The sequence below is a fragment of the Scardinius erythrophthalmus genome, assembly GCF_964197995.2.
Source record: "Scardinius erythrophthalmus genome assembly, chromosome: 21".
In the NCBI taxonomy this organism is placed as follows: Eukaryota; Metazoa; Chordata; class Actinopteri; order Cypriniformes; family Leuciscidae; genus Scardinius; species Scardinius erythrophthalmus.
Window position 1 is genome coordinate 30,058,772 of NC_138241.1, and position 21,732 is coordinate 30,080,503.

A 21,732-nucleotide genomic window follows, 5' to 3' on the forward strand; every position below is an offset into this window, starting at 1 on the left:
CGTGTGTGTGTGTGTGTGTGTGTGTGTGTGTGTGTGTGTGTGTGTGTGTGTGTGTGTGTGTGTGTGTATCAGGAAGCAGATTAGAGAACAATAAATCACCTGCTTCAGCAGACTTCTTACATAAACATAATTTTTGTCCTGCTTTCAGCCTCAAAAACATCATCTATTCAGAAGCACATCACATCATCTTAGTTTTGTACATTCCAAATTTGTACAAAAAATTAGTCAATGTTCTTTAACCTGTTGAATCTTCCTCCTTTTTGAGCCAAAACCATGACAATGTTGAACAAAGATGATGTAGGGCAGATCTGGCGAAATCTGACGTAAACAATGGATTACATTATGTCAGCATTTCACAGATTTAACACTTTTGGACAAAAAGTGCTATTGGATGCTTTTAATGGACGATTGACTTGAACAATTTACCCAAGTGTAATGAATTGGATTCATCTCGCGATCACAGTTTCATTAGTCTTATTTAGATTCTGCATGTTTTCATTTGTATTTCTGATAGAAATTACTATATTACTGTTGCTGAAGCATTTCTATCATAAAACATAGAACAGATACTGATGCTAAACCCATGGACCTTTCAATATATAATTTGTCAACATTTGTGTGAAGTCGGGCCAGAGAGCGCGGATCAGGTCCTGACAGGATTCACGCTTTCTCTTTGTAAAAATATTTGACTTCAAGTTCGAGGTTATCTTCAGCAACAGGAAACAAAAACACTTCAATAAAACTTCTTACAGTCATTAAGTGAAAAACCAAAAACAGTCTTAAACTAAATAGAAGTTCCCCAGAAAGGATGTCTTACCCCATTTAGACAGCACATGGAGGCAGTAAAAAAAAGAGCTCTGACTGTCTCTCCTGCCATCTCCAGTCTGGCCTGGGCCCAACTTCACACGGTAACCGTTATGAAACAGCTCACCACACGACTTTTTGCGCCGTACGCTCTCTTGAATGGTTTCCGTGACCAGAGCACCCCGCGGGCCCCGAAAACAGATCATGATTCTGAGATCCTCAGAGTTGATTCTGTGATCCTACTAATTTATAAATCCAGATATGTAGAATGTGATATTTCCTCAGAACTTCTAAAATGTGCAGCCTCAGATTTACTTTACAAAAAAAAAATCTAATTTGGACTCAGAGAAAAAGAGATAGAGCGTAGAGAGTCTCATAGATCATGAACGCCAGAATGTGTCTAAAAGACTGTACTAAAAACCCTTCAAGCTTAGACTGAGACACCTGTCATTGGATGAAAATCTGATTGCAGCCACAATCTCTGACGTATTTGGTCTGATCTTTTCAATATTAAATTCCCACGCACGTATCTTGCCTTTGATCTCCTCTCTGTTTAAGCGAGGTGACTAGCTTTTGTATACACTGAACCCTTCTAGAGATTTAGATCTGTTAAAATGAAAACGGAAATGGAAAGAAAAAAACAATCCTGAATTAATCACTGGGGTTTTACTAAGTGTTACTTGAGGTTTTTTATTTGTTTATTTTTATTTTACTGATAACTGTAATGCTGTGCAGTAGGATTGTTCTGCTCGAAATTTCATAGCAATAATAGCTTTCTAAATGAAGTGGCGTAATCCTGCTGTTGAGCTCATCTATATTCACTGTACTTCAAAGGTGTCATAAAAGATGATATTTTGATATGTTAAAGGTCCCATTGCATGGATTATTGTATTATTTTAGAATGTTTCCTGGGGTGCCCTTATAATGTTAGTATGTTTTTAGATCAAAAGTTGTTATAATTTAGAAATAAAAGGCATATTTCCTAGCCTGCTTTTAGCCTCTGATTTGAACGCTCTGTTTGAAGGGGCGTGTCTGCTGTGAGACTTCAGTGTAAACGCCCACTGCTGTGATTGGCTGACATGCTTGCATATGAAATATCTCGCATTACATGTGTAACTCTCTCGAAAACTTTTACTATTACAGCTATTATACGTTTTTACTATTACAGCTATCGGGATTAACGAATCGTGAGAAGTTTTTTAAGTATTTAGATCTATTCCCATCACATAAAAGGTTGCAGTGATGAGCATTGAGCAGATGACAGTCTGTTGATCGTGTGAATGAAGATCTTATCATTGCAACGCAGTTTCTGCACTCTCACTAATGATTTCAACAATGCAAACATGAGGTAAGTACAGTAAGAGCTTCGTTCTGCAGTGTAACAGCATCATTGATTTCATAACGAGTTTTGGCAAGTGTCCAGATAAACTCGCGCTGTGTGATTGACAGCTTGGCGATTGGAAAGGGATTGTTCTTTGATTGCTTTCTGTATATATGCAAGATTATTTTCATCCTACTAAGAGAAACGACGTGAAGTTGATCGTTTAGTCACTGGCTGGATTTACTGATGCATAAATAGTATTGAACGATTTTGAGAGAAAGATTATCTGTCTGAACTTGAACAATTACACATCAGAAATTCACATAACCCACTGGTTCTTCAGAGGCTCGGATGAAGGAACTAAAAAAATACTTTTGTGTTCATTTGTACATCCAAACACTGAGCAACTGCCATGCTTCGCTCGTTTGCAAGCCATGATGTCTCTCGAGGAAAAAACAATATCATGCTCGCGCAGCTCATTTTCTCATAGGCGGGCCAAATTCTTTTTGCAGGCAAAGAAGAGAAAGGGGAGGTAACCTTTCCCCTTACATATACATATATATATATATATATATATATATATATATCAGAGTTTCCGCAAGAAAAAAATGGTGCCGGTCAAAGTGACCGGCAGAGGTTTCGTTTTCCGGACATTTCAATGATATGCCGGTCAAATATCGCCTCTTAATTAGTCAAGTTGAGGAAAACTGGAGGCAGGCTATATGTAACTTAAAGCAGCACTCAGTAGCTTTGGGATTTCTTCGCTGTATTCTCGCTTTTTGCTCGCAGGTTTCTCTCCAGAGCTCCCCCCACAGCTTCGGAATAGATATTTGACAACACTGTTGTAAAAACTCGTTGGTGATTCTCAGACACCAGAGGCTAGTAGATCAACGACATCAAAGCAGATGGGACATTCTTTAAAACGTCTTCTTCATTCGGGTTCGGACAGCGTGAGGGAGCGCAAAAATGACAGTATTTGAGCAGATTTCTTTTGCCATAAAGCAATTGTTTACATCGCGAGACCTGATCTCACGCGATACTTTGATACTTCAACCCGAAATAAGTAATATATCCATTCCAATGACTCCGAAGCTGTTCAGTTAAGGTAAAAAAAGTTACTTAGTTCACCTTTAAAAAATGACATAATCAGGCCGAATGCAACATGTTTATTAGCCTAACTTTAAAATAAAAAAATAAAAAAACGGAAGAAAAAAAACATGAACGTCCGTTTGGCGTCAATCAACGCCAATTGTTAGGGTTTCAAATTCATAGTTTAACAAACCAATCCCCCTTCTCCAAATAAAATATCTGAAGCCTATTGTTTTTACTCAAGCGAACTTCCCAGTGTCTCTCTACAACTTGCAGTGCGCATAAGCCGCGTAACCTTGTTCTCCGCAAGGCGACTTTACTGCTTCGTCTTGATCCGATTCTGCAGCGAGAACCCCCTCTCTGCAGGAACACTCGAGACCCATTTTCTACGTTTCTTCATTCGGATCTATTTGCGATCCATTCCATTCTAAACAAACAACGCAGTTTATATGCTTCGTCCTTGTTTCATTATTCATTAAGATAATAATTAGCCTAATAAATGCGCGCATAATTATCAGTGAACTTGATAAATGTTGCAGATATGTTTTGCTATCCATGCACAAACAAATGCCTTTCAACTTATGTGTGCAAAATTCAGAATAAAATGAATGTGCAGCAATTTGTACAAATAGAGAGTCTGTCTACTATACGTGTTGTAGCCATTAAATAAGCTCATTTAGTTTAATATTTGTTAAAATATTATAATGTTATTTTTTAATTTATGTTGATTATGAAAAGTGAACAGCACGAGTAAGATAGAATGCGCAATATCGAGAGACATGCGGGTCAGACACGATTTTGACCACTTAATTAAGTTTGGTTTTGTAGAAAGACTTTTTTGAAGTGAATTTCGTTTTGTATAAATTGTATCTTAATTTTAATAATTTTTTTATCAACCAATTGCCTGTATTTAATATATAGCTAAGCAGCAAATATAGCAGACGATTGGCCTAATCATGGAGGCGCCCGCGCGGTCACTTGCATTGCTCGTGAACTGGAGCGCATCTCATCGTAATTGAACGAAACTCAGCGTAGGCCTCACAGACATGAAATATATCTTAAGAAAGCTTGAAACGTCTTTTAAACAATTTAAAACGAAAAGAAATAGGCTACTCTCTGATTACTGTATGTAATCAATGATGTGAATTTCTCTCTATAGGCGCGTTCATGGAGATGGCGATCGTCAACTTCATCTTTACAGCTGTTGTTGCTGTTAATAAACTAAAAATAATAGGCCTATAATTTTATTAAAAATATATTCAATGAAATAGTAATTGTATTAAAAAAAAAATAAAAAATCCTGTTCAAGTTTTTTTTTTTCGCATTAAATTCAGGTAGGCTACTGAGTCGCTGTCCTCAGTGCCCAGAAAAGCGCTGAAACAGAGATGAAGGGCAACCCGTTTTTATTTATTTTTTGGCTTATTTTAACTGGCCCATCCAGTTTTCTGGAGGTGCACCTCAAAATCCTGGCGCCGCTAGTGCTTCAGCGGTCTGATATCAAGAAATAACAGACCGCATTCCACATTGGAATTCAACCAAGCTATGTAATAATGTTTAATAACTTTCAAACGGTAGAGCCTGTTCCTTTATAACATAGCCAAATGTCGGTGTATTTTTGCTTTATACATTTTAGGCTTATTCTCAAATTCAGATTGTGTTAGGGGGGCGGGATTATTAGGCAATTTTAATCGGACAATTTGACCGGAGAGATTTATTTTTGTCGGACATTTCATTTTTTTTTCGGTCAATGTCCGGTAATTACCGGACAACGGAAACCCTGATATATATGTGTGTGTGTGTGTGTGTGTGTATATATATTGTATGTGTATATATTCTTCCTTGTGCTTTATTTCCGAGAAATTAGAATTAGAGACTATTTTAATTAGATTTTATTTCTTTAGAAATTAGATTTCTGTTTAATCTGCTTGGCAACTATGGCTGCTTATTTGAGATGATGATTCGTCTAAATTACAGAAAAAGACCTAAGGCGGCAGCAGACAACAGAGCAAGAGACTTGATTTAACTCTACATTCAGCCACACTGGTATCTACGTTGTGCATCAGTAATTTCCCATGAACCTTAGGTGAACCTGATAGCATGTTTCTGTCTCAGCAGCTGAAAGGCCCGTGGCACAGGAACCAGAAGAGTAGGCCAGTGCTGTGCACTGAAGCAGGCTTAATGGACATGTGTAGTATGGACAGATGCTCATTCAGACCCTTTCATTCACATCTGCAGGCCCACAGACCAACAGCAATGTCACGTGTGTTACAGTCACAAACCACTGTTTCTTTTTCTCAATCAGGGAATACTGAACATGTTTAAAGGGGATAAAGGGCCGCCGGGATTATCCGTCCCTCGTTTCTCCCAGAATGCATCCGTGCAGGCATGTACTGAAGCCTGCCATGTGAGAGAGGGTTTTATATATGAAAGAGGCTTAAAGCACAAATTAGTTTCCTTCACTGATTTTTCTTCTTCTGGCCATGCGACTCTTATTCCTAACCGAGAATCTTCTAGTTCCAGGAGTGTGGCACAATACTGCTTTAAACCACCAGATGGCAGTAGTACTTAATACCCACATCATCGGGGATGGACAGGGACCACTGATGGTGAGAATCAACCACCACAAACTCCATCAGAAAACAGATAACTTTGATATACATCTACTAAATTACATTTGCAGAAATTGATTTATTAAAATGAAAAGTTGTATAGATTAGACCACTGAGAATGTTACCACTTACATATGCAACTACTGACATGGTATTAATAAATACTACTTTCTTACTTTTTAATTAATCATAATCAGACTCTTACAAAACATTTGTTTGTTTGTTTGTTTAAACCCTGGTGCAAATGTATCATACGAGCAAACAAAAACAAAGTTACGCATGATGTCCACCTCCAAAGAGAAAAACTTTTGAACTTTCTATTCATCAAATAATAGTGTATTTTATTTTATTTTTTATCACAAACTGTTTTTAACACTAATAATAATACAAAATGTTTCTTGAGCACCAAATCAGCATATTAAAATGATTTCTGAAGGATAATGTGACACTGAAGACTGCTTTGCCTACATTACATTTTAAAATATATAAAAATAGATCACCGTTATTTTTAATTGTAATAATATTTCACTATACTAGTGTTTTTACTGTATTTTCAATCAAATAAACGCAACTTTGGTGAGAATAAGAGACTTGTTTCAAAGACATACAAAAATTTTGAACGGTAATGTGTATTTAACACAATTCTAAATTGGAATGTTTCATTTTGTTAAAAATGGTTTGTAGCTCCAAGCTATATCACATGTCATTCAGGCAAACCCCCTTCAAAAGAGAAGTACGGAAAAGACTACAGTATATCACTGAAGCAGAGCATTTTAATGGCCCTGGAAATAACAATGAAATCTAGAGTGAACCTAGGAATCTCCTTCTATATACATACCCTCTATTAATATGCACAAGATCTCCTCACATAAGACACTGTGATTAATGCCTTCTCTTCCCAGACCGATACAGCTTTTGGAAGAGGACTTTAACTCACAAAACGTCTCCATTTCAGAGTCAAGTACGTGTTGTTAATTGATTGCAAAGATGAAGGAAGCTAGTGTAAGACTGGAGAAACTGGAAGAGGCTTACACTAGTGTGGTATAAGAGCCTCGTGCTAATCCATACACAACACTCGTGTTTAAAAATATTCTCCTGCACTGCTTTGAGAAGATTAATTTCTATTTCCCAGAAGAGGGTCTCTGCATACCCTTCAAATTTGGCGTTAGTCAAAACATGGCTTTAATCAAGGTCCAATTTTCAGAGCGGGAATGGTATAGCCAAGGTTCACTCATGTGCCAGGGTCTTTGACAGTCCCTACAGCAGATTTAATTATGATCCATCATAGTTTCCTTTACAGGGTGGGACCAAATTACAATAGTTCTTGGAAATGTGTGTGTGAAATGTTTTGGATTGAAATATTCAAAGCTTAAAAATACAATGCATTAAAATGCAAGCACGGTTAGTGCAATGCATATTTTTTTTCAATTAGTACAGTTCAACAAGCTTTTTTGTTTCAAAAACATTTGGCATTCATTTTCTTCCATACATTTGGCTTCAGTTTATATGTGTTACATGACACATTTACAACAGGGTTTCGACAAACAACTAGCAATGTACCAAACATTTTATAAAACGGTCTGATTATGATTTGCCCTGGTGGAAATTTAGAGCAGGATAGTTATCCTTAGTCCGGGAGTGCTTGCTCCCGAGGGCCTGACAATTCCTCAATGTTTATTATGCTGTTTGTTCTCTAAAAGCTCTATTCGCTGAGATTAATATACCTCTGATCTGCTGTATATCATCATTATGTAACATATGACCACTGTAGTTCCCTCCATTCAGAGTTTGCTGATGGTGTAGGACACGTGGCTGATGTTGCTCCAGATTTCATATGCTGGCTGTTTCACAGTCTTTCATCATGTCTGAGAATTTGTCTCTTTGGTCTTTGAGATGGCTTTATTCTGCAAGACAGGCCCATACCATGTCCCCAAAAGTACCAGGAGCACATTCATTCTGTGTTTCATATCCATACTTCACGTTTTCTAGGTATGGTGCAGAGTGTGTTTTGTCCACTGGAGGGCTCTAGCTGAGTTTAACAAGCTTTAGTTTTAAATACATTTTAAACAGTATCACATCAATGTGCATCAATGTAAATTACACATTACATTTATTCATGTGGTGGTAGAGCTGAATTTTCAGCATCATTACTCCACTCTTCAGTGTCAAATGATCCTTCAGAAATCATTCTGATGATTTGCTCCTCAAGAAACATTATTATCAATGTTGAACACAGTTAATATTTATGTGGAAACTAATAAATTTCAGAATTCTTTGAAGAATAGAAAATTCTAAAGAACAGCATTTATTTGAAAAAGAAATCATGTAACATTATAATTGTCTTTACTTTAAATTTTAAACAATTTAATGTTTCCAAAAAAGGATCCTGACTCTTTTTGAATGGCAGTGGACTGTATAAACTGCATTTAAAGTTTAGCATAATTGGGACTTGTCCAAATCTCAATTATTTATTATATATAATAAATTCATATGATCTTTCACTACTCATTCAATTGGTTTTGACAGTTTAAAAAAAGCTAAACTGAATCTAAAGTCTAGTTTCTTCTGATTAAAATTCTACATCGTGTAGATATTTTAATCATGATGCTTCTACAAGCGTCAACGCTGTTGTGTAAATAGTAGACGACAATGCCTGAAATTGTGGACGTGTGAAATGACAACTGTGAAGTTAGGAAACACACTCTGATTACAAACTTGGTCTGCCTCCAAACCATTATACTCCTAATGGTTTCGAGCTTTTAACGAGTTCAATGCTCAAACTTCCTCAGCATTTGGACTGCACGGGCAAGTCCTCAGCTGTTTACATATGCCGCTCAGCCAAACAGCTGTTATTAGGGGGATGTTGATAGCAGCTTTTATTTGATTTTCATTTAAAGGCTCGGTAGGGAGGAACACCATTAAAATTACAGATTTTTTTATGAACTTCTGCTTTTCTAATGCATTATTCAAACAGCACCATGGCAGAAGATGACAGTTCTCTAAAGCTGGCTACCGAAGTACTTAATTATTAACTACTGTTTTTTGATGTGTTTAAGGAAGGGCGGCATTCTTTTTACAGTTGTTTTGGGAAGCACCAATGACACAGGTGGCGTAACGGTTATTAACGAGTGTGTTTACATTGACAGTACATTCACTAGTCTAAAGCAGAGATGCTTTCCTAACCTCTTTGGAAACAGGATACACACACACACACACACACACACACACACACACACACACACACACACACACACACAGACACACACAGACACACACACACACACACACACACACACACACACACACACACACACACCAGTCCCTTTACACCGTAGTCATGTCTTACCTGTCACTCACCCCAACTTTGACACAAACATATTGCGATGGGAAATCATTACCATCAAACCGAGGGTGCTTACTCGCCCCACTGGCTACTCAAAAGTAAGCCTTATACAGGAACGTACACCTTCCCTTTTCCAAATCTCACCTTTTTGTAAAAGGTGGGATTTAAAAAGCTAGTCCATTCTGGCTTATGTTGGTCAGTGTGCCTCTCGCAGGTTGAGAAGCCTGGTGATGCTATTATCCCAGCATAATTAAAGCCCAAAGTCATCTCACGTTCTTAACACCCTTCTCAGCATTTCTTCACCTAAGCCACACGGTCATCTTTGCAGTTTGCCAAATTTCCAAGCCATGACATTTTGTAGCTATTCTTGGGTTTCCCACGACAGAGAGTGACAACAAACCATGGCAGCTTGGCTTAATAATCAAAAAAATCTCCTGTTCAAACATTTGCCCTGGTCTCATCATCAGTTTGGCCTTTGTCTCCTCTATCTGTAGTTTGAGCTGTTTCTGTGACTGTTGCCCTGTGGTTCAGGGACTGACAGGAGGGTCAGGAGAGGGAAAGGGGAGTGAGGAGTGTTTAAAGACTTACCCAGCCAGCTCCTGTTCAGATAAACTGACACAAACACGGGCGGTACGGTGAAGAAGTCCACCACTGAGTTCACCTCCAACCAGAACCACAGCTTATCATTGGCTGCTATGAACTGGAAGATGATGAAATGGAAAACGGGTCAATATTACATCGTTTTAAAGGGGATCATATTTTAGAATGAAAAAAGTCTGGTCAAACATTAAAAGTTATTGGTGACAAAAAAATATTACTGGGTGTGCAGAATGTGATAGAAATATGTTGAGCATGAAATATGTACTTACACGCAGGCCAAAGTAGAGTAAGAAGAACACATTGAATGCCATGTCAATTTGTAATGTGAAGTCTTTGTAGAAATTCTGACAGGATTCTATAGGACTATGGAGAAAGAAAAATTAATAAATGTTAATTCAATTTCAAACAGATTCATGATTTAATTGGCATGGAAATAAAGTCAAAATGCAAACTTAATCTGAATGGTCCTAAAAATAGTTTTGTTTTGTTTTTTAGGCAAAATGTATTTTCTTTTCTTTCTGATTATAAATACATAATCTAATTATAAAAATGCACATATAATATAAAACACACCATGTAACATTATCAAACTTGCCTTTTTGTCATACTTTTCAGGTCTATATATTTATATATACACTACTCTTATATAACCTACATAAAAGTTTGCATAAATAATACAATATTCATTTGCATGATAGTGATATAGGCTATAGTTGGTCATATCTATATACATTGGTTCTATAATAAGTACAGTGACAGTAAAATTTAAAATTTTGTTGGAGTTAAACGTGTTTTAAATCAGGATGTCTTGAAAAAACAAACATGAATAGTTTATGACTATTACAATTATTCACAGGAAAATACAACTTATTATGATATAATGTACCATGAATGCATTGCAATACCTTTTTAATACATTATATGTCATTGCATCCCAGCAAGTTAAAAACATCTCTAGAATTTTGACACACAGTCAAGACATCAGGAACGTTAAAAGACACTGATATGACTCAGGACTGTCTTAAAGCACCAGTTGCCTTTATCAGTTAGAATAAAATATATATATAAAATATACAACAGCATTTCTGATTTATTCAGTACAACTGGGATGGTTAACGCAACTGTTGAATGGTTCAATTAATTAAAAGGCTTCATTTCATAAACCAAAAGCCTTTGAGCTGAGGTTAATGTGGTGCTGCCCTTTCACTGGCATTATCTCATGTAGGAAGTAATTTAGAGACCAGCCTTGAAATTCAATAGACATAAATAATATGAAACTAAAGAAAAGACAGCCAAATTAAGGGAAAAGGGGCCCATAATGCATGTTTAACTAGCTACTTTTGGCCTTAAAGTGATAGTTCACCCAAAAATTTGCTAATTTGCTATTAATTTACTCACCCTTAGGCCATTCAAAATGTAAGTGACTTTTTTCTTCAGGAGAACAGTAAAGAAGAGTTTTGCCTGAAACCGTGGTCCTTCGTGATTCATATAATACAATATAACTCAATGGCTACTGTGACTTTAAGAGTCAAAAAAACATACAGGCAAAAAAAAAATTAATACCCATGGCTGCTGACAATACATTGAGGTCTTATGAAGCAAAACTGTCTGTGCAAGAAAATGAAAATTATTTACATGTATTAAAATAAGGGCTGTTAAAATTAAGGCATTAACACATGCGATACATTTTTTCAGTTAAGCATGTTAAATTTTTTTAAAGCAATTAACACAGCATTCGTTTTTTGAATCATCCGTTGGCTAGCATTACATTATATGACTATGCTCTTATTAATGCAAATGCTTTTAAACCATTCAAGCTCTATAAGACACAAAAGAGAACGCAGTGTGCTACTGGTGTGCGTCTGTGAATCTCCTGTCTGTGTGACACATGCACACACGACTCGTGCACACAGAAAGCCCCTTCAGGCTGAGCTTGAATGGACAAAAACACATAAAATTATGCCAAAATTACAGTTTTGTTAAGTATCCTCGCAAGTACAGTCTTAAATTAATTGAATGAAGTCTTAAATGAACGTAAAGAGTTGTGAGAAAATGGGAAACGTGTCAGATCCGTGTCATGTGCGGCAGGTCTTAAAGTGACGGCTGCCTAATAAACCCTCTGCTGTTTGTCATTAAGGATAATCAAACAACAAAAGAAAAGAGAAAATCACTCACTGCTCTTGACTGAAATAACATTTGTAGCTTTAATAAGGATTAATCTATATTTAATTTATAAACTATGCAGTGAAGACTGTGATAATAACTTTATCTAATTTCAGTAAATATCCTACCTAACCAACCTGAAAATCTTAAAGCACTGTTCACAAGGTTACATGGGTCAAAAACAAAGGAAACAATAACTTTTTGTGTACATAAATGTACATTGTTGCTCCTCTATGCCCCGCCTTTCTGAAACGCATCGATTTTTACAAAGCTAATCGTTCTGAAAAGCGCGTTGTGCTCTGATTGGTCATCATCGATCCAGTGCATTGTGATTGGCCCAAAACCATATTTGGAACTTCAGCTCCCAAAGCAATAATGACAGGTGATAATGTCGTACTACCTTATCAATTCGAGCCCAAATCTGATCCGGAAAATGCAGATGACCAAGCTGATCGATCAACTTTGCCAGCACAACTGGACCAGAACATTTCAATATGTATAAAACAGAGAGGGAGGACACATTTGTTGTATTGTTTGTCAAAAAGGTATTTACTTGTGCTTATCCTGGATACCGTAACCTACATAAAAAATTAAGATTGACTTTTCACAGATTCCCAACATTTGAGCTCCCGTGCATGTCATTATGCGACAGGAAGCTCGGTGCCAGACTGCCGTGAACACGCTCAGGAATAATTTGCCGAGGCAGTGGATTACAGATAATAATTTTGTAAATAATGTTCAGTTTCTTGCACAAACCAATCATTTCACTTCATAAGACCTCAATGTATCGTCAGGAGCCAGAGGTATTAATTGTTTTGCCAGTATGTTTTTTTTTTTACTCTTGAAGTGACAGTTGCCATTGACATTATATGAATCAACAAAGGACCACAGTTTCAGCAAAAAAAAAATCTTTACTGTTCTGGAGAAAAAAAGACTCCTACATCTTGGATGGCCTGAGAATAAATTTACAGCAACTTTTCATTATTTTGGTGAACTATCCCTTTTGGTTAACTATTATTTTGGTGAACTATCAGGAAGAGCTTTCTATCAAGTTACAATTAGCGGCGTCTCAAAATGCACAACCGTCAACACATGTACGCTGTGAAACACAAAGCGCCTGATCCTTGAGCTCACTGTCACTTCACACTCTGCAATTACAAGAGATCTCCTGCCATGTGGCATCCATGCAGAAAGTATCCCTGCTCAGAAATCTTAAGACCTGAATGTCATTCTTGACTGCCTGGGCCATAAGATGACACTTTCCCAGGACCTTATAGAGATGTGGGCTGCTCTGAGGTCAGCTGAAAGCATGCTATGCCAACTAATAATGTGGTAAACAGTGCTCAGGCGCTCCTGAGCTTCCATCTAACACTAGGTGGCCCCAGTTTCTAATCGAGTGCCTGCGGAGGACATACAGCAATGTCAATGTGCACAGAACTATGCCGCCCTGAGGGACGAACGCAGTGGGCTATTTCAGGCTAGTTACAGTATGTGTCTTCATCATCTTCTTTTACAAAGATGCTGCACTTTGGCACTCATTCAGAAAGGGAACAGAATGAATGTGTATCCTGAAAAACACCCCGTGTGTTCATGGGCCCAAACGTCCCATTATGTCAAAAACAAACCGCACCATTAATCACTATCAGGGCACACTAGAGCTTTGCTTAAACAGTACAAAATTAAGGTTGATGGCAAAAGAAAAAAGGCGACAGATTGAATGCTTGAGCCGTCGGAGTCGGTGATGGTGCGGCACACAGCAGGTCTAGGTTAATACAACAGTAACCGATTTAGGCCAAGGCATCATTTCTAAAATAAGAATGATTTAGCACCTGCAAGGGCACCGGACAGCTAAAACCTCAGTCGGGGGTCTAAAAATAGCATTTCTGTTTTAATTCCTCCCTGAGGAGCTCTCTGCGTGTGCTTCTAAAATAGGAAAACACACAAAGCACTAACCTCTTAATGAAAACAGGAGGAAGTGAAAGCTCTAAGCAAGGAAGATGAGAGACTAAAATTTGTTTAGGAGCTGCAGTTGATATTTGCAGCGATAGTCATGGCAGCGTGTTCAAACAATTCTCTGTTCAAGCAGGAGAAATGCTCAGAGGACTAGCTAATCTTCAAAGCATCACATTGATTATTTTTGAGAATTTCCATCCGGTTCTACTAAATACAAATACACGCATGGAGCAAACGGCACTGCAGAGCCTGCCTCCCACATTCATAACTCAATTCTCACAAAAAACGAATGGCAAGATAAAGAGAGGCATGCGAATTGAAACGGCATCTCTTATCTTCTTATTGATTAACCCTCCTCGAAAAGAGGTCACACTGGCCTCAGCGTTTCAAACTGCTTTACTGCCCTCTATGAGAACTCGCCTCTGGAAAACACAGACCCCATCAAGGCTTTCCTTTCAGTGATAAGACCTTATTACTGCAAAAATCTGCAGAGTCATAACTGGGCAGAGCAAAACCTCCATCCCTATGGAAAGGAATGACATTGACAATGTGGCCACATTAGCAGTGAAAGAAAGCTTGAAGAATCCGTCAGTGTTCTACTTCAGGCCAGAGAGATACAGACCTAATAAAAGGCTCAATTAAATCTGTTCATCATATAAATCGATCGAGTCTCTACAGAAAATTATGACTAAACCGATCAATTCATATGGATTAGTTTTACGAACTCTTTATGATCTTTTTGAAGTGTCAAAGTGGTAGTTGCGCAGCTGTCAACGGAGGGAAAGAAAGCTCTTAGATTTCGTCAAAAAGATCTTGTGTTCCGAAGATGAATGAAAGTCTTACGGGTTTGGAAAGACATGAAGGTGAGTAAATGACAAAATTAAAATTTTGGGGCTAACTAACCCTTTAATATTTCGTCAGCTGCTGTAATGCATTATTAGAGGTCTATATGTTTTTGAAACCTGATACTGAATTTCAAACACAGGCATGTATCACAATCTTGGAGAACATGACCTGCCAATGTCTCTCTTTCTCCTCCTCTCTTTCTATAAAGAACAAGCTGCTGGTCTGTGGGAGATTTTCAAAGCGTAGGGACGCTGCACTAGAATTAAACTGGGTGGATTATTCATCCCTGCAATGCAGTGCCAGGATATTTATTTCTGTGGCTTCTCAGTGAACAGGCCGTGTATTTCCCTGCCCTTTCGCAGCATAGTGTCCTAAAGCTTTTCCAGGTTAATACAGCTCAGCCTAGGAGCTGTATATAGAAGCATCCATTCATATAACCAAGCAAGTAATTTATTCTGACCTTATCGCATAAATAAATTCATTAAGCCATATCTCTGTCCTCCTTTATCAGTGCTGAGGATTCACTGCGCTAGAGCGCTGATCACCTAAAATGTCATAAGTGGGACACAAAATAAAAGGCATCCCTTGAAGGAGAGCTTCCCCTGTTGTTGCCCTACATATTTCTTGCTTCATTGTTCAGTCCCTAAAAAAAGCCACTGTAGTCTAGGGGGAAAAGTACAGACTGTTCCCATTAAAAATATGACAATGAAACTACAATGTTAAGAAGTGTTGTAACAAACATGATGCATTTGTACTTGATCTTCAAGTAAATGTACTATAGTATTTGGTTCCTAAGGTCTTCTGAGTGGTTGATAGGCATTTTTAGGTGGTTGCCATGCTATTTCGGGTGAATTATATGCCATTTTAATGTGGTTGCTAAGGTCTTCTGTGTGGCTAATACTGATGGAACATTTTTAGGGTTTTCTGGGTGGTTGATAGGTTGCTACTAGTGGTTTACAGGGCATTGTTATGTGGTTGCTAGAATGTTCTGGGTGGTTGATGCAGTGTTTGTAGTTGGTTGTTAGGATGCTGGATGATGTTTACTACAGCCAACTCCACTAATAATGCCAGGGCATCAGGCACATGCATTGTGCTATACAGTAGGTTTATTGCAACTGGCTTCTTTCAACACAGTCATTCAACAAAACACTCCGTCTCCACAGAAAAGTCTTTTCACTCAGCGCCTGAACAGAGGATCAGTCTGACCAAAAGAAATAGTGTCCTGAAAAGTGACTCCTTACACAAAAGAAGGATTAGAAACTCAGGGGAGGGTGGTATTGGCCACTAGAGAGAGCTGTGCATCTACAGCGTTGAGTGAAATGCCTCCATGAAAGCTTGACGTGTGCACTAAGGCGATGAAAAAATAACCCCTCCCCCTCTACTCCTGTCTGCAATTGCTGCTTTCACCCTTCATCAAATTTTGAGTTACCTTAGGGAGTAACCATCAGCTCAAAATGTCCCACTTTAAATGTCTACTGATGGCTTTTTTAACAGACGATTACGTTGTCTATCTGTGTGAGCATTTGAGAGATGCATTCGACGTGCCGTTGTTCCCTGTTTACATGTGCAAGAGGCCAAATCAAGAGAAAGACGTGTGGTTTGTTCCAGACATTTTTGAACAGTTGCGATAATTAGCAGCGTAAATGAGTCGTAATGATCCATTATCTAGACCATTAACGCTTAAGTCACGCGGTACGGCAGGTCAAATGAGAAGCTCAGAGGGCGAGAACCTGCATGTCGGTTGCACACATCTCTCGCTGGTGAGGACAGCAGCAGTGGAGGTTTCAGCTGCCAGGACTTCAGGCGGTAACTCTAGAGCCAAACGTGATGTAGATCATTAAGAGCACATCACAGCACACAACCCTGCTGTCACAACCTGATCTGGACCTGAACCGGGTGGGAAAGACACAGGCAACCAACAAAACACATGCATGCACACACACATTAACAAGTTCAAGTCTTCTATCTATACCATCTTCAACTGGGGTCTTGGGTATTAATATATACAAATATGAAGCTAAAGGGATAGTTCACTCAAAAATGAAAAAAATCATCACTTACTCACTGTCATGCCATTTTAAACCAACCTGTATGACTTTCTTTCTTCAGTGGAACATAAAATAATAATGAAAGTAATTGGGGTCCAAAATACCACTGGACTCCACTGACTTTCATGACTTCCTGACTTTCTCAAACATTCCTTTAACTTCAACCAAAGCTGAAGTTACAATGATTTCTGAAGGATCATGTGACACTGAAGACTGGAATAACGGCTGCTGAAAATTCAGCATTACAGGAATAAGTTACATTTTAAAAAATTCGAAAATAGAAAACAGTTATTTTAATTTCTAATAACATTTCTTAGTATTTCTGTTTTACAGTATATTTAATCAAATAAATGAAGCCTCGGTGAGCATAAGAAACCCTTACCTTACCTTTCCTTTGTGTATATATTGTGATGGTGTATATATTTAAATAGAATTGCAAATTGTGTAAATAAGTATATATAAAACCTTTAAATGCAACAAGCATCTTCCATCTTCAGTCTCTATCTAGAGAAAAAGCCAGATAAAGGTTGAAGACCAGAAAAACATCCTTCCAGGTAAGCACTTCTATCACTCAACTGCTCAGTCGTGGGTAAACCGCTGCACTGTTTGAGGTGTCACAGCACTGTCTGTCGCAATTTTAACAGAGCCTAAAGTGTCTATATGACTATCATTCATGCAGCACTGTTCAGCCTCCCTACAGAAATGATTAGAGAGATGTCCAATCTGATAACAACTCCAGTCCAAAAACAGATCTAGATCACTCGGTTTGGCTCTTTGATCTGGAATCCACCCACACTGCAATGCTAGTGAATTCAGGACATCGTGTGTCTGCAAAAAAAACCTGACTGAGACCACGGACAATAGATGTGACAGGACAACTTAGACTGGGCTGTCAGTCAGTTTGCCAAACTGAAGAGCCACCAATTCACAAAACAGAGCGGCAGTCCTCAACTAGGCAAGCAGCAGCATGATATAAAAAGATTCAAATATATTCATTATTTCCGCCCAATGAAAGCCAAGCAAGCAAAGCAACCGTGTGCAAGCGGTGCTCGTACACCTGAAATCCCGCCACTTGTGCATGCACAGCTCTTCGTAGAGGTTCTAAATACTAAAAATATTAATAAATTGCATATATAAATATTACGCACGCAATAAGGTGAGCCACATTAGTTCTCTGCCTTCTCACACACACAAATACATAAGCCTACCCTTTTAGAAGCACGTGTCGGGCATTCAAATCATTAGTCATCACCAGCAGTAAAAGTCGTCATCTTTTGTATTCATGTCCGGATAGTTTTATTCATTTTGATGACATTTTTGGATGTACATCAGGGTGTTTTACATGAAGACCGATGCCGCTCTAAGAGTGGGGCGGGGCAGGAGTGGTAGGCTACTCGGTAGAATGAAGGAAAGTTCATTTAGATTTAGAATAACTAATGGACTGATAACTTGATGATGTAAGATGTAAATTCAAACGAATGTAAAAAAAAACCCAAAAAAACCGAATTAAATGAAAAATTAAATCTCGTTCGCCTAAAGGCACGCACCGTCTGGACTGCCATGTCCAACTATAAAAAATAAATAAATAAAAAAGGCTTTGTAAGTATTTTAAAACGATCTATTTATATTAAAAAGTGCAGTTAAAACAATATATTTGCAACAGTAAATAATTTTAAATATTTTTTTTTTAGCATTGTATATTGTTTAGCTAACAATGAGGTCCAACAAAACTACAAGGGTTTGCAAAAATGTAAAAACAGAATCCTGCAGGAATCCTGAATTCACCTCATCTAAATCTGTCTATCGTCTGTCTCACATATGCACTCAAATGAGGAAGCTGCTGACTACTAAGCTGTAATATGAAAACATGCATTGTAAAAGACGAGCCAGATCAAGGTTTTTCTGAATGATGCATAAACACAGAGGCTTGCCCATCCCTCCGCGTCCTTTACCACCCTGATCCGTGCATTATAGGGATTAAAATCTCCCATTATGCCTCAGCATGCTGTGACCGTCAGACTAGGCACACACAGGCTGTATTGTTAGACTTTATATGCAAGACCATACACATTTACATTTATTCATTTAGCAGACGCTTTTATCCAAAGCGACTTACAAATGAGACATACACATGCTCATTTGAGTGCCTAGCTTAGATTTAAACGGCACGTGTTGGCTTTTTACATGCCGCATCATATCGATTCAGTTTCACTTATTATACAGCTACTGATGTAAATGTATGCATATTGGTCGGTACATTTGTAACTACTTTGAGCAAAGATGAAAATGAAAACTATGATACCTGGTTGCCTGGGCAACAGCTAACAGCACACCTTTCTCTAGGGAGCATAGTGGAGAAGGGTGGGTGGCAGAGATGCTCTGCTAATGTAACCATGGAAACTGGCCTGCTTAGTTTTCATTGACAAAATAATCCCACCACACTGAGTCTTTAAACTCCAACATTACAGAGGAAAGGAAACAAAACCCTGAATTATATAATGGTACCCTTAACAGTACCAATGAATGTAGAGTTCATTAATATCGTATTATTATCTATATGGGAAAATAGTACCTTAACACTATAGTCTGCCCTGCTACCAGAGCCGATCAGCCCTATACGCACACTACGCAAGTTTTGTAGGGCCCCACAAATTACTCAAGGCCCGCCTCCCCCTTGTGTCAAAGCGCGTCAATCAAAGTTTACAACATAAAGGAGAAAATTAAGCGGAACTATCCTTCTGGTCACGAAAAAGAGAGAGAAAAAAAAAACACCATGAGAGTGAATTGTGGGAACAGCAATCAGGCAGACCTATGTTCTCTCCTCTCCAAGTTTGATGTCAGCAAAGAACAGTAACGTTAAGTTGATGTGCATCTATCTCTAGTCTGTCTGTCTTGCTAACCCAGCTGGGCAGTGCATATTTTGGTCTTTGTGTCTTGCTTGCTAATGCCGGCCACTTCCAGGGCTGTGTTCTGTGACTTTGTGCCAGACAAAAAAAGTATTTATTACGTTTGATAAACGCAAGGGGAATGGTGTTTGTTTATAAACTGCAGCTCGGAAAAGATAACCACGTCAAACGTTAACATACGCCCATATGCGTGTGCACGAAATGAAATGCACACTTTCCAGCAAAACATCTGTGGGGACCAGTACAATATGAGCGTGATGGCACTCCTCATTATAGGCGCACATACTTTTAAAATAAGACAATTATTATAGTTGTATCTAAAGTCAGTTTAGTTACAACTCTGCAATAAAGCAAGATGGAAAGCAATGAATTGGCATTGACTATTGATTTATAGACTATATTGCATTTAAAATGTTGATTGGCTGGATATACTGGTCAATATGGATGCACATCCCACAGTAAAGAATAACCATCAAGTATCAAGTAATGTTTTTATCATTTAAAACACAGTGCCATGCTATGACAAGCAATTTTAGCTTTTATTCATTCACAGGATGCATTTTTGATATCAAATATTAAATTTGTACTATTTAAAATGTGAATTCTTGATATTAAGAATGTACTTTTTCTAGTAAAAATGTCTATTTCTGATATCAGGAATTACATCTTCATTAGTAGTTAAAGGAGTGGGAGCACTGGGGTGTCAGGTGTGACTGTGTGGCAATGGCAAATGGTTTACATGACTCATGGGTCAGGTAGGAGGGCCCCTTAACTGAATTTTGCTTAGAGCCCCAGGGAGGTCAGGATCGGCTCTGCCTGCTACCATCTGTGCCTTGTACTCCCTAATGATAAACTATTGGAGGTTTATGCATGGCACAGAAATCATGACCTGCAGGTGTATCAATTTTAAAACAAATTGTAGTTTTTACTGCATTCTTCAAGCTCAACAGTTCAACCTGCTTATCAACATTTTTGTAAGAAACAAAATGAAAACAATTTATTTAAAGGGCACCTATTATGCAAAATTCACTTTTACATGGTGTTTGAACATAAATGTGTGTTGGCAGTGTGTGAGCAAAACCACCCTAGAATGATAAAAATCCACCCAGTGTTTTTTTTATAATCCCCATAAATCATAAGCACTGTCTCAGAATGAGCTGTTCTCAGATTCTATGCAATGTGACGTAGAATTGCACAGGCCCCTCCCACGACGGTTGATTGACACTGCTGTTTGAGCTTAGACCCGCCCTGAGTGAGCTGGACACAGAGTTCGCCATTGTTTCGACTCTTGAGCAGCTGTGGACAAGAAATGTCTCCTAAGCAATTGAGGTGTTTTGTTGTTGGATGTCAGAATGAACATAGCAGTCTTCATTTACTCTCGTTGTTACTCGAGGATGGATCTGTACCAACTGTTCGTGATCAAGCTCACAGTCTCCGGAGCGACAGGCCTAACGTTACTGACCACGGTAGAAATTAAAGTGAGAGTGCGCACTTTATGACAGCTCATCGAGTCATTTTACGGATATAAGGTTTACCAGTTTATTAAGCACCCACTGAAAAGGTGTGTATATATTTGTTTACTGTTAGTTGTAACGAGTGTGTTGTGTACTTCGCTGTGTATGTTGATGATAATGAAAGGGAGAGAGAGAGAGAGAGTTTATGGATAAGACTTTAATGCTCACTTCTTATACTGTGTTTATTCAGCTCTTACAGTGATTCTCTGGTGTAAAACTAACGCTCATCTTTTGTGTGATGTACAATAAACTTCACTGAACTCATCAGTATATTTTGGTCATCATTCGGACAGGGTCTGCTACAGCAGGCTTGTATTAATAGTGGATAAAAGCAGATGACATGTAAATTATAACCATAATTAAACTAAATTATACATGTTCTATCTCCATACAGCATATATTCTCTGGCTCTGTGGGCATTATTGTCCGACTCCGAGTCGAAATGAACACCGCAACTGAAAGTTTCTGTTCTGATATTATCAGATGAGATTGTCCAGATTGTCCTGGCTCTGAGCGCGAGCTCGTGAGGCTCCGCC

General features: G+C 38.2%; 1 protein-coding gene across 4 annotated transcripts in view; it reads right to left on the reverse strand.

Annotated features, from left to right (window-relative positions):
- Nucleotides 1-21,732, reverse strand: part of kcnma1a (potassium large conductance calcium-activated channel, subfamily M, alpha member 1a) — a 180,017-nt gene that overhangs the window by 64,271 nt on the left and 94,014 nt on the right. For all 4 annotated transcript variants that reach the window (XM_081351035.1, XM_081351034.1, XM_081351036.1 and 1 more), the window contains exons 5-6: nt 10,036-10,129; nt 9,755-9,866 (exon numbers count right to left, since the gene is read on the reverse strand). In XM_081351035.1, coding sequence (XP_081207161.1) covers nt 9,755-9,866; nt 10,036-10,129 — 206 coding nt within the window. The remainder of the gene's footprint in view (nt 1-9,754; nt 9,867-10,035; nt 10,130-21,732) is intronic.